General features: G+C 49.4%; 2 protein-coding genes across 3 annotated transcripts; one reads left to right on the forward strand and one right to left on the reverse strand.

Moving 5' to 3' along the window:
* Positions 1–3,545: 3,545 nt before the first annotated feature.
* Rnase13 (ribonuclease A family member 13 (inactive)) lies at positions 3,546–5,637 on the forward strand. Of its 2 annotated transcripts, XM_037208821.1 has the most exons (3): positions 3,546–3,851; positions 3,977–4,104; positions 4,306–5,637. In XM_037208821.1, exon 3 carries the CDS (start codon positions 4,311–4,313, stop codon positions 4,770–4,772), a length of 462 nt encoding a protein of 153 aa, XP_037064716.1. In that variant the 5' UTR covers positions 3,546–3,851; positions 3,977–4,104; positions 4,306–4,310; the 3' UTR covers positions 4,773–5,637. The 2 variants fall into 2 exon arrangements, with proteins under 2 accessions (XP_037064716.1, XP_037064715.1); XM_037208820.1 differs by having other exon boundaries at positions 3,546–4,104.
* Positions 5,638–6,364: 727 nt separating this feature from the next.
* Tppp2 (tubulin polymerization promoting protein family member 2) lies at positions 6,365–9,852 on the reverse strand. Its single transcript, XM_028856081.2, has 4 exons — positions 8,894–9,852; positions 8,462–8,640; positions 7,880–8,033; positions 6,365–6,627 (listed from the first exon to the last, which is right to left on the reverse strand). Exons 1-4 carry the CDS (start codon positions 9,239–9,241, stop codon positions 6,442–6,444), a joined length of 867 nt encoding a protein of 288 aa, XP_028711914.1. The 5' UTR covers positions 9,242–9,852; the 3' UTR covers positions 6,365–6,441.
* Positions 9,853–12,331: the final 2,479 nt, after the last annotated feature.

Consider the following 12,331-nt stretch of genomic DNA (forward strand, 5'->3'; position numbering starts at 1 on the left):
GGGAACGTCAAGGATATAAGAGCCAGCAGTCAGGGAGAGCTGCTGTAAGATGCTGTCTTCTGCACAGGACAAAGCTGTTGCTCTCAGGAACTCACAGCAGCTGTGGCTGACTCCACAAAATCAAGTCAGCCAAACTTCCGGCATGAAGGAGAAGAGGCTTGCAAAGGCCCACCCTTACTGAGGAGCTGTTGGCAGTTGATGGTTGCTGGGGGGGGCAGTTTTCTTCAAGGGTGTAGCTAGCTGCTGGTAGGGGTGCCCATGCTCCTAGACATCCCAACTCCCATGCATGAGTGGCACTAATTGGATTTAGTTGATTACTTTTTTTAAAGGACATAGTGTTGAGATGGGATCAAGGCAAGGGCGGTCTGGGAGGTGCTGGGGGGGGCATGGGGCAAAGTATGGTCTAAATACATGTATAAAATTTTCAAAGAATAAATTAAAACCTTTAAAAAAATTCTGTCATAGTAATCACTGGAAACTTTGTGGAGACGGGTCCCAGCGGCTTAATTTAGTGGGGACTCTGGGTTGGTGGCACAGGGATGTAGATTTGTCATTAGGTCTGCTTAGGGAATAAATAAGGCCCTGAAAACGACAAAAGTGAATTAATGTAGAACCTAGGAAACATGTTTCCAGTTACCTGTCTACATACTGTCTAATAAAATAATTAAAAGGCATTTTATATTTATTGTAACACATTATTCACAGCCTTCTGAATTAAGGCAGGTGTTATCTCATCTTACAGAAGATGAGACAAGAGCCAGGAAGTGAACCCCTTCCTCTATAATGAGCTTTTAGATTTTGGAATCTTGTGTGCACAGGTGAGTAGCAGTGGGTGGAGGTACTAGAGAGTGGTGATGTAAGATGTGAAAAAGAGCAATAAAAAGCTCCAGCTGCAGCCTGGAGGGAGTAAGGGTGAGATGGCATGGTGGAAACCGGGACCGTAGACTTTGTGCTTGACGTCCTTAAAGCACAGCTTCCATCAGCCAGGCTTAGGGCACCGTCCTGCAACCTGAAGGACAGACAGCCCCTTGCCTCTGAGGGCTTTATCCTCACTTGTCCTAATTGTGCACAATCCTCAGGGGAGGTCTTCTAAGCTGAGAATTCTGGAATGAGACCCCAGGACTGTCCTTAAAGGAACTAGTTATGGAATGAATGGGGCAAGAGGGCAGGAGGAGTGGAGACAGCATGGGGCCATGGGTGTGGGATACAGTACAAGGTGGGAAGCTGGCGGGGATGTAAGATACAGACATGGATAAGAGCCAGACTATGACAGTCTTGTGTCCTATGAGATGCTGACTGGATTATATATTGTAAGAAATGTGAAACCATTGCAAAGGATTAAATAAAACAGGGAATTTGAAGATTATTTTTAATGTGTACAAGTATTTTGGCCTGCATGAATGTATCTATATCACCTGCATCCCTGGTGATAAGGCCAGAAGAGTGTCAGATCCCCTAGAACTGGAGTTACAGGTGGTTGTGAGCCATCTCGTGAGTGCTAAGAACTGACTTGGGTCCTCTGGGAGAGCAGCCAGTGCTCTTAACTGTTGAGCCATCTCTCCAGCTCCATGGGAACTAATTTCTTTTTCAGAAGTTGAATGAAAGATACTGAGACTTAGTGGAGTTGAGTGCCTTGTGTCCAGGTAACAGGAGAGGCTGAGCTGGGAAAGAAGTCTACAAGAGAGGGATAGATTTGGGGAGAATGTGGCTTATGGATTCATGTGCATACTGAGTAATCACCACGAGCCAGGCACTGGGCAAAAGCTCATGACTTACACTGTCATGAGTTCTAATACCACCATGAGGTATAACATTCTATCATTGTGAGCAGATGAAGCAGAAGCTTGGTAAACTCAAGCGATGACACATGCCATAGAAACTATGGAGCTAGGACTTGAGCCTTGATGATTTTACCATCATGCCTTGTGGTTGATGGTTAAGGAGATAGAGAAGCTTGTCACAGAAAACTGAGGAAGCATACACACAACTATGATGGTTAGAGCTAATGTCAACTTGATAGGCTCTGGAATCACCTGGGAGATGGGATTCTGTGCATGCCTGTAAGACACAGTCCTGATTGCATTAATTGAGGTGGGCATCACTGTTTCCTGCCTGGGATGCTGAATTGTGTGACTGGAGAAAGGGAGTTGAGCAGCAACATGTGTTCATTCATTTCTGCTTCTTGACTGGATTCTATGTGACCGCTGCCTTGACCTCCCCATGCTGGTGGCTCTCCTTGATACGTGAGCCAGAATAAACCCTGCTCTCTTAAGTGGCTCTTGTCAAAGCTTATCATAGCAACAGGAAAATAAAGACAATGACACAGAAGAACAAAGTCTGAGGAGAACAGATTTAATTATGGACCCTAGTTTGTGCAGCCAGAAAGAGCAAATTCAGAGGACCGCAGAGAGAACACCAATATGTCTCTCTCTGAGACCAACTCCTCTGCTGGGGGATGTCTTTCTGTATTCTGCGAATATATATTGTTCCCACTGGTTAATAAACAAAGCTGCCTTGCCTAGAGGTGGGCAGGAAAATCCAAAGAGAGAGACAGGAAAGAGAAAGGCAGAGTCCGGAGAGATGCCAACCACCACCAAAGGAGAAGCAACATGCCAACAGACCGGTAAGCCATGGAAGACGCGGCAAAACATAGATGAATAGAAATGGGTTAATTTAAGATGTAAGCACTAGCTAGCAAGAGGCCTGCCATAGACTGTGCAATTGGTAATTAATATTAAGCCTCTGAATGATTATTTTATAAGTGGCTGCAGGCCGGGGGTGGGAGGTGGGGAGGGGGGCAGGCGGGACCCGAGAAACTTTTGACTACATCCCTCCTTCCCCTGAGCTCCACAGTGAGCCCCAGAGCACCCGGTGCTCTGCCTACTGACTCCCTTTTCTGCTGCTGCTGAAGGTGAAGAGGTTCTCCTAAGAGCAAACCCAAGGAGCTGGATGGGGTGATACACATCTGTGTTTCCAGCACGCAAGAGGCTGAGGCAGGGGGATAACCAATTTGAAGCCAACCTGGGCTACATAGTGAGACCCATGTCACCAAATAAAACCCCCCAAATGTGCAACTGTGGAGTAAACCTGTAGGGAGAAGAGGTTGAAGGGCCTGTGGGACAAAAGGGCTAGACCTAGCAGGTTCTTGGGAGCTAGCGTGTTGACTCTGATAAAGATCCAGACATTTGATAAAAAGCTGAGGAACTTGTTAGCCCTTTTCTCAGCAGAACAAGCTACCACAGACCAGCCAATACGAAGAATCTGATCTGGCCAGGTGGTTCACATTCTCTCAGGTCCCAGGTAGTGCTCTCAGAGCCAAGCTGCCAACTTTGAGGCTTCAGAGGCAGCATGCAGAGATTTCTAGCAGGGCTCTGACCTGATAGGCCCTGAGTCATAGGTGCAGGGTGTCGGCACAATCAGCTGGGAATTGATGAGGACTGTGGGAAGTCCTTGTGAGGGTTCTTTGTTCTCAGTCTGTCATTTCGGTGGGAAGTGCCCATGCACACGGCCCCCGGGGCTTGTGAGTGGGATGAGACATTGGTGAACCTTTGATCAAAGGTAAACACTTTGTTCTTCAGCAACAAGATGGTTCTTTCCTTCCCACTTTGCTGGAAGCAAGACCAGTGGGCCAGAGCAGACATCAAAGAAGATCCAGGGACTTAGGGGTTTCTGGCCAGGAGGTTGGAACTAAGAGTTCTGAGGACACCAGAAAGCAGGCCAGACAGCAATGTATCTTTCCTCCTACCCAGCTAACCCACGTAGAACAGGGCTTCTTAAACCCAGGGGACGCTCCCTCCTTCCAGACTGGTCTTTATCCAGCAACCTTTTCAGCCTCATCCCACCTCTTGGCTGTAAGTGGCCTTAGGCAAGGCACACCTCTGCCTCCGACTCTCCTCCCTGACTTCAGTTTCTTCCTGAGAGCTGTCTGAGACCTGCCACTGTACTCTGTTCTCCGTTCCCTCTGTATTTACCATAGGGGGGGCCTGGAAACAGGGAGCATCCAGCAGCATCTCTCACCCGAGGACCAGCTGGACCTCTGATTCTGTGCTCCAGCCCAAGGACTGGGTGAGACCGAGACTCAACGGTGAACCACGGGAGAGAAGGGTGAGCTGTAGATGACTGGTCTGAGGGGTGGCCTTGAGCAGGTGTCCTCTCTGGAGTGTCAGGATTTGTAAGTGTCCCTGAGCAGTTCTTAGAGGATGAGGGAGGCCTATAGGGAAAGTTGGAGAAGACTGGCAGCTCTGGGAAGGGTGGACAGTCTCTTTAGGCTGAATGTGTCTCTAATTACCGTAACTTTGCCAGCAGAAGGCATGGCACGGGATGCGGTCTGGCTCCTTTTCCTCCAGCTCGTCTTACGGCCAACTCTGGCGATAGGCATCAACATGCAGATGGCCATCAAGAACTTCCGCACCTTACACATTGACTACCCCATGGTTAAATACCCGAAGGGTTTCCACGGGTACTGCAACGGCCTCATGGCCTATGTGAGGGGCAGGTTACAGGACTGGTTCTGTCCTAAGATCCACTATGTGGTGCACACCCCCTGGAAAGACATCCAGAAGTTCTGTGAACACAGTGAGAGCTTCTGCGAGAACTACAATGAATTTTGCACCCTCACTCAGGACTCCTTCCCCATTACCGTCTGCACCCTGGACTCTAAGCAGCCACCAACCAGCTGCAGCTACAACAGCACCCTGACCAACCAGAGGCTGTACTTGCTCTGCTCCAGCAAGCACAACGCTGAGCCAATAGGTATCATTGGCATCTACTAGGGACTTAGCTCGCAAACCAGTCCCACCTCGTTACAGGTCTCCACATGCCACCCCAAAGCCTGTCCCCATACTCGGACTCTGGCTGCATGTCTTCCTGACTTCTGAGGCAGAGCCTCGCCCCCCTTCAGGGTCTTTTCACCTTCTCACCACCCCCACCCCGAGCCTCCCTCCCCCAGTGACAGTAAAACCCACCCAAGAAGCGGATGGGTGTCCAGCTGGCAGAGCCTGTCTATCCACTGGGCCAGATCCCGACGTCTGGATGGAGGCCCAGGTCCCAACTCACACCATAGCAACAGGCACCCAGTTCCAGTATTTCTCCCTATCCCTGTTTTTAGTGTCCATCTCCCACACTTCCCTTATAATTCCTGCCACTCTTCAGCAAAAGGAACCTCCCTACGACCCTGAGACCCTTTTGGTCTCATATTCCCCGAGCCCCGTCTCCAGTCTGCACTTCTCTGTGATCTCCCCTTCTGTATACCCTACCCTTCCCCCACTTCCCTCACCATGGAGCCTAGGGCTGTTTTCCCCCATGCTCAGACCACTCGTAGTCTTGCTGCCTACCTTTCCCCAACCTCTGCCTTCCATCCTTCTCTCACCTTGGCCCATCAGTATCTCAAGTTCTCTTTTCTGTTCTTCCCAAGGTCCCTTAGCCCCCCTTTCCTCCCTCACCTCTACCCAACATTTCCCAGACTCCAGGGTCTGTGCCACTCAGGTGGCAGATGATGAGGCCAGCCCAATTTCCAGTCCTGTAAAGTGGAAGAACCATGAGGGGAAGCTGGGCAAAAGGTTCGGGAACTCCTTTCTGTATTGACTTCTTGTGAGTCTGTAACCATTTCCAAATAAAAAGTTTAAAAAACGCATTCAACTCAATTGTGGTTTAATTCCCTTCCCTGCTTTTGGTGTCCTGGTGACCACCCACTTCTGGCCATCCTTCAGAACTGCTCTGGGCAGCTGGAAGTGTCTTTTGTTCTGTAGGCATGACAGTGGAGGTGGAGACCTTCAATCCTAGCAGGTGTCTCTGTGAGTTCAAGGCCAGCCTGATCCAGCGTTCCAGGCTTCCAAGACAGCCAGGGCTTCACAGTGAGACCCCTGTCTCAAAAACCAAGCCAACCAACCAACCAAAGAGAAAGATTCTCTTTTCCCCAGCCAGAAAATACATTTGTGATTTGTAACAGTGTTGGGCTCCCCTTGTTGGTTTTTATCTAGCGCCCAACAAAACTTGGATTCTAACAGAGAGCAAGTTGGGAGACACATTGAAGGCTCTGCTAAGAGATTATTTGGGTCATGGTATGTCAGATCAAGAACTATGACTCCCTTTGGGGAGGAAGAAGGAATGGAGGCCACTGATGTGTAAACACAGTAAGTAAATGTTTTTCCTTCGGCATCTGATTTAACTCTTACCTCCAAATGCATTACCCAGTCCTGTTTCTCAGGAGCAGTTGCCAAGGAGACGACTTCGTTATGGTTAGTATGCATGAGGCTCAGTAGGGAAAGGGTCCATGGCTGAAAACCCTGGCTCCTTGGGCTTTCTCTTCTCTCCTCTGTCTATGGACCAATCTGGTCCTCCCATTCATGAGACAGAACTCACCAGATGCTGCACACACGAGGTTTATTATCTCCTAGATGTCCTGGTGTTAAAAACACAGGGCCAGGGGACGACGGCTCCTCTCTACTTGTTTTTCTGGTCATAGGTGCCGGCCCCCTTGTAGCCGCTCACATAGCCTGAGTTGTCGGCGGTCTCTTCCCGACCTTCGAGGCCCTTCCCTTTGCCGCTCTCATCAAAGCGCTCCTTGTGGGTTCCGGTGTACTTACTGGTGTCTGTCAACCGGTCGACGCCACCCACTGTGGTTGCTTTCTGCAAGCCGGGGGTGGGGTGGTGGGGTGGGGGTTGAGCCATCCTCCTTTTCCTGCGCTATCACAGCCCTTCCCCACATACAGTCTTAGAGCCCTAAGGCCCGTGCTGGGGGGGGGTCTTAGAGCCCTAAGGCCCGTGCTGGGGGGGGGTCTTAGAGCCCTAAGGCCTGTGCTTGGGGGTCTTAGAGCCCTAAGGCATGTGCTGGGGGTCTTAGAGCCCTAAGGCCCGTGCTGGGGGGGGGTCTTAGAGCCCTAAGGCCTGTGCTTGGGGGTCTTAGAGCCCTAAGGCATGTGCTGGGGGTCTTAGAGCCCTAAGGCACGTGCTGGGGGGGGGTCTTAGAGCCCTAAGGCCCGTGCTGGGATCGCTTGCGCTGCCTCTGGCATGGCGCTGCTTCCTGAGGCCCAGACACAGCTGTGGGCAGGAACTCTGACAGAACCATCTACTCCTGAAACCGGAGGGTTCTGCTGTGGGAAAGGACAGTGGATTTCTCTGTATCCAGAGGAGTTATTCTGATCAAGCCAGTGCCAGAGGGCTTCAGTCCCAAGCCCTGCCTCCAATGTGCAGAGTCCAGAGCACTATTTGTACAGAGGGAACAATTTAGGAAGAAGAGGGGTGAGAGGCAGGACGTCCGAGATTAAACCTTTAATGTACGGAGGAGGAGGAGTCAGGGGAGCGGGCACCAAGTTCCTCCAGTGCTAATGTGCCTCCAAAGCCACGGAAGACTGAGGCGTCTAGACCAGACATGAGACTTGAAAGAGAGTCTAAACCCCACTAGTGAGATAGCTATGCTGTGGTTAAGAATGTAGCCAGCTGCACCTGGAGCAAGTCTCTCTTTCCATGCCCCAGTCCTCTCGCCTCCAGAATGACTGCAAGGGTGCTCAGGTCTTCCAGTACAGGCTTTTCAGTCTGTCCCCTGAGTTAGACTGCCGACAGGACTTGGGGCCCTGAATCGGGGGGACTGGAGCAGTAGAGGCTAGGGAAGTGGGGCTCTGGGCTGGAGGTGAAGAATGCTATCCTGAAGGCAGGTGTGGCAGCGCACACCTGAAATCCTAGCGCTTGGAAGGCTGAAGTACGAAGATCTTCAGTCCACAACTAGCCTGGGGTCACACAGCCAGTTCCAGGCTAGCCTAAGCTAATAGAGTAAGGTCCTGCTAGACAGAAAGATAGACAGACAAGAAGGAAGGGAGGGATGGAGGGAGGCGGAAAGAGACAGGAAGGAAAAGATCAGACAAAAGTGAAGAATGTTACTCACAGTAACACCGGTGGTAGCAGGGTCCTTGCCTTCCATGAGTTTATAAACATTCTCCAAAGCCTCATCTAGGCTCTTCCCCTTGAAGCGCTTTTGGCCCAGCTCCTTCATCGCCTCTTGAAACTGTTGAAAGTTGATGGTTCTGGCATTCTTGGCCCTGGCCAGTCGGACAGAAATCCAGTAACCGTGGAGTGTGAAGTCATTGCCTCCCAACATCTACCTTTTTCTTAGTCAGGCATGGCCTCTTTTATCCTGCCAATGAATCTTGAGGATAGGGATCCGGACAGTGCCTGGCACCTGCCAGATGCTCCTTATGAATCTTCCATCATAAGAACTGTGCCATCTGGCTGGTCGGTGGTGGCACACGGCTTTAATCCCAGCACTCGGGAGACAGAGGCAGGCGGATCTCTGTGAGTTCAAGGCCAACCTGGGCTACAGAGCGAGTTCCAGGACAGGCTCCAAAGCTACACAGAGAGACCCTGTCTCGAAAAACCACCACCACCACCAAACCCAAAACAACAGCAAAAAGAACTGGGCCGTGACCAACTACCTTTTCACCTCACCCCCCCAGCTTCGGCCCCTTACTTCACTTTGCTGAACACAATGTCCACGTCTGTGGAGGTCACCGCCTTGCCATCCATGATGCCGCAGTCTTTACAGAGTTTGGAGAAGTTCTTGTTGGTAATTTCGGTGCCACTGCTGGATGTGTCCCCAAAGACGGCAAACCGGTGGAATGTTTTCTCTGCTTCTGAGGCCATGGCCAACTGCACGTGGGGGTGGGGAGGACAGAGAGTAAAGAAGGGGACTGGGAGGTGAGGGGTGAGCACGGCACACTGCAGCAGCCCCGGGAACAATTGTCCTCTTCCCTGCTGCTCTCCACTGTCTCCCTCAGCTTTCCATCCCACTGATGCAGCTCCGGCACGAGCCTTCCCTCCCCAGCCACCACTGCGTAGCCTACCGGCAAGCTTAAACTCCCGTGCAATCCTCCCTCCCTGCCTGCCTCCCGCTTTCGCATACCTGGGGGCCCAGGTGGTGTCTGTGATTTTTTTGGATACAAGTGTGTGCAGCTATGTGGGAGCCAGAGGACTGGGGGGAAGGTGTGGGAACAGGGAGGAAAAAAAAATGAGTGAAGACAGCAGAAAAGAAACACTGTGATGTCACAGTGTAGCGTGACATCACTTCTGCCTCTGCTGTCTTCCCTTCTGGCCTCAGAAGCAGAGGTTGGCATATCAATGCCCCTGCCTCTGCAGGGTTGTCCAGCCACGGCACTGAAATGAGCAAGAGCTTCAAGCTGTGTAGTGGCTGTGGGGTCATGGCTGGCAAGACAGGACCTTTGAACTGAGCCAGCTGCCAGCCTGTTGGCATTTTCAGATGATCAAACTCCCCTGATCACTTCCGCTCAGTTTACTAATCTTATGGGTTCTGGCCTCACTATGCCCTCACGTGGTAGAATCCCCTTGGCCTATAAAGGCACTAATCTAGTTCCTGAAACCTCATCATGAGCACCCCAAGTCCCACTTCTTAATGCTGTCATGTTGGGAGGGAGGAGTTTAGCATGTACACTATGGGGAGATCCAGCCACTGAAGCATCTGGAATTGAGTTGAACATTGCCCTCCTGCCTGATCTTCCAGGTGTACTGACTAGCATGCAGAATCCCTCTGGCTGTGGAAAAACAACCACAGCAGGGAAAAAGCAGAGGACCTGGAGTATAATAGGTCTATATAAAAGTAGTGTGAAATGTACCAGAGAGCAAGTCTGGAACTCTCAAAATCTCCCAGATAAGTTTCTGAGCACTCCCAAGTGTCCCTTAATGGTTCTTTTCTGGGCAAAAGCCCTGTAAGAGATGAGCTTCAGGGATCCCATTGCAGATTGGTCGCTTTCTTGTCTTAGATAATCAGGTCCTAATTCCTTTAAACAGTTTGTAATCTTATAACTTCATTATTGTCGTCGGGGGTGAGGGTGGGGTGTGGTGGGTTGGCAGCACATGCCTTTAGTCTCAGCATTTGGGAAGTAGAGGCAGGTTGATCTGAGTTTGAGGCCAGCCTGGTCTATTAAACAAACAAACAAACAAACATACATTCCTTTCCATTCCCATTCTTGCATCCTTATTCAAGTCTTTTTCAAATTCATTTTATGTGTACAGGAGTACTGCCTGCATGTATGTCTATGTATCAAGCATGGGTCATGCCCAGGGGGGCTGGAAGAAGATATCAGAAAGGCAGCAGATACCCTGGAACTAAGTTTACAGACAGTCAAGAGCTGCCATGTGGGTGCTGGGAATTGAACTCAGGACCTCTGGAAGACCTTCCAGGGCTCTTGACTGCTGAGCCATCTCTCCAGCCTGATCCAAGTCCTTTTACTTCACATCTTGAGGATTATCTGGGCCTCTTACCTGAGGCTTCCAAATGACCACCTTTCCAAATCCAATACTTTGCTCATTTCTACTCCACAAACTGGCTCTATTACTCTTTTCCCGTTAGAGTCATGTTCCCCACACAGGATTTTCTATACACTATTCCTGCTCAAGAGCAGATTATGACACCTGAGTACAGTGACACATGCCTGTAATCACAGAACTCTGGAGGCACAGGCAGGAAGATGAGTTCAAGGCCAGTCTTAGACACATGGCTAGTTTGAGGAATACCTGATACCCTGTCTTGTAACACGAATCTTAAAAGGTCTTATAATAAAAAGCCCAGAGCCAGATATGGGTGGGGGTGAAAGCTGAAAGATCAGAGAAACAGAACAAGCCAGCCATGTTCTTACCTCTACAAAATCCTCAGCTTCAAGAGCGTGAGTTCCTGTTTCCTCGTGCCTTATATACCTTTCTGTGTCCTGCCATATTACTTCCTGGGATTAAAGGCGTGTGTCCTTCCTAAGCAAAGATATGAGATCTCAAGTGCTGGGATTAAAGGTGTATGCCACAACATGCCTGGCTCTGTTCCCAGTGTGGCCTTGAACTTACAGAGATCCAGACGGATCTCTGCCTCCCGAGCGAGTATTAAGGGTGTGCGCCACCACTGCCTGACCTCTATGTCTGACCTAGTGGCTGGCTCTGTCCTCCAACCCCCAAGCAAGTTTATTAGGGTACACAATATATCACGACACTGTCTCACAGAACAGCTATGCTATGACTCAAGAATAGTCAGGACTGAAGAGATGTGTCAGTGGTTAAGAACACATAATGCTCTTGCAGAGGACCTGGGTTAAATTTCCAGTACCCATCTCAGGCAGCTAACAACTGCCAGTGATTCCAGCTCCAAAGGGACCTGATATCTCTTCCATGGGCATTGCACTCACATGTATACACTCTCTCAGACACCTAAATAAAAATAAAACATCTTCTCCAAAAAGCCTAATCTGTGGTTCTTACTGCCAAATCTTTTTGCCTAGCATTCAAAGATGCAACTTGGCCCTAGTCTATCTCACCAATTGTCATCCACCTCTCATTAACATTGCTCTTAGCTGGGGCCCCAATGGCATAACACTTATACACTCAAGAGGCTACCTGGTGGAGGGAGAACAGTCCCTGGAGGGGAACGAATCTGGTGGGATTCACATCCTAGGTGTGTCACCAGCTGGTGGCCATGGGCAAGTCATGAATATTTCTGGGAAATTTCAGTTCCCACATCTGTATAGTTAAGGACAACAATACAGCGTTGGGATCACACATACTACCACTCAGGCTCTGCAGGGTAGCTCTTGCATTTCTGCCTATATTTTCTCTTCTGCTCTCTGCCTGGAGAAAACGGCCCTTTTCTCCCACTCAAGTATCCCATTTCTCATCTGGTTGGTTCACCCTAACAACAAAACCCCTTTCTTCTGAATTATAGAAACATATGGCTCTAGCCCTGTGGGCTCTGGCCTCCTGGGGTTGGGGATTTCAGATGTACTGCTAGAGGCCCTGAAATCTTTTGGTACATACAAGATTAAGTGTGAACACTAAATAATATGCCTTGCAAAGGCACATAGGATTGTCAGGTTACTGTAAAAAATTACTTTTAAGTATTTCTTAATTTCTAATTTGTTCTTTCTACATCAGGGCTTACTAAAATCATCCTGAGGAAATGAAAATCTCTTCTCTCCTAGTGGAGAGTAGTGAGGGCCTGCTATAAGACTTGTTCTCTGTACACTGATCTAATAGACTATTTTCTCTAGCCTTTTCTTCCTTTTTTTTTTTTTAAAAAAAATGATTTATTTATTTTTATTTAACATGCATTGATATTTTGCCTGAATGCCTGTGTGAGGGTGTCAGATCTCCTGGAATTAGAACTACAGATAGTTGTGAGTTACCATGTGGGTGCTGGGAATTGAACCTGGGTCCTCTAGAAGAGCAGTCAGTGCTCTTAACCACTGAGTCACCTCTCCAGCCTTTTCTATATTTATATGCTTCCTTAATCACTGGATCACAACACTGACCAAAGCATACCAGTTTTTAAAATTTCATCTCTCCA

The sequence above is a fragment of the Peromyscus leucopus genome, chromosome 9 (genome assembly GCF_004664715.2).
Source record: "Peromyscus leucopus breed LL Stock chromosome 9, UCI_PerLeu_2.1, whole genome shotgun sequence".
NCBI classification, from domain to species: Eukaryota; Metazoa; Chordata; class Mammalia; order Rodentia; family Cricetidae; genus Peromyscus; species Peromyscus leucopus.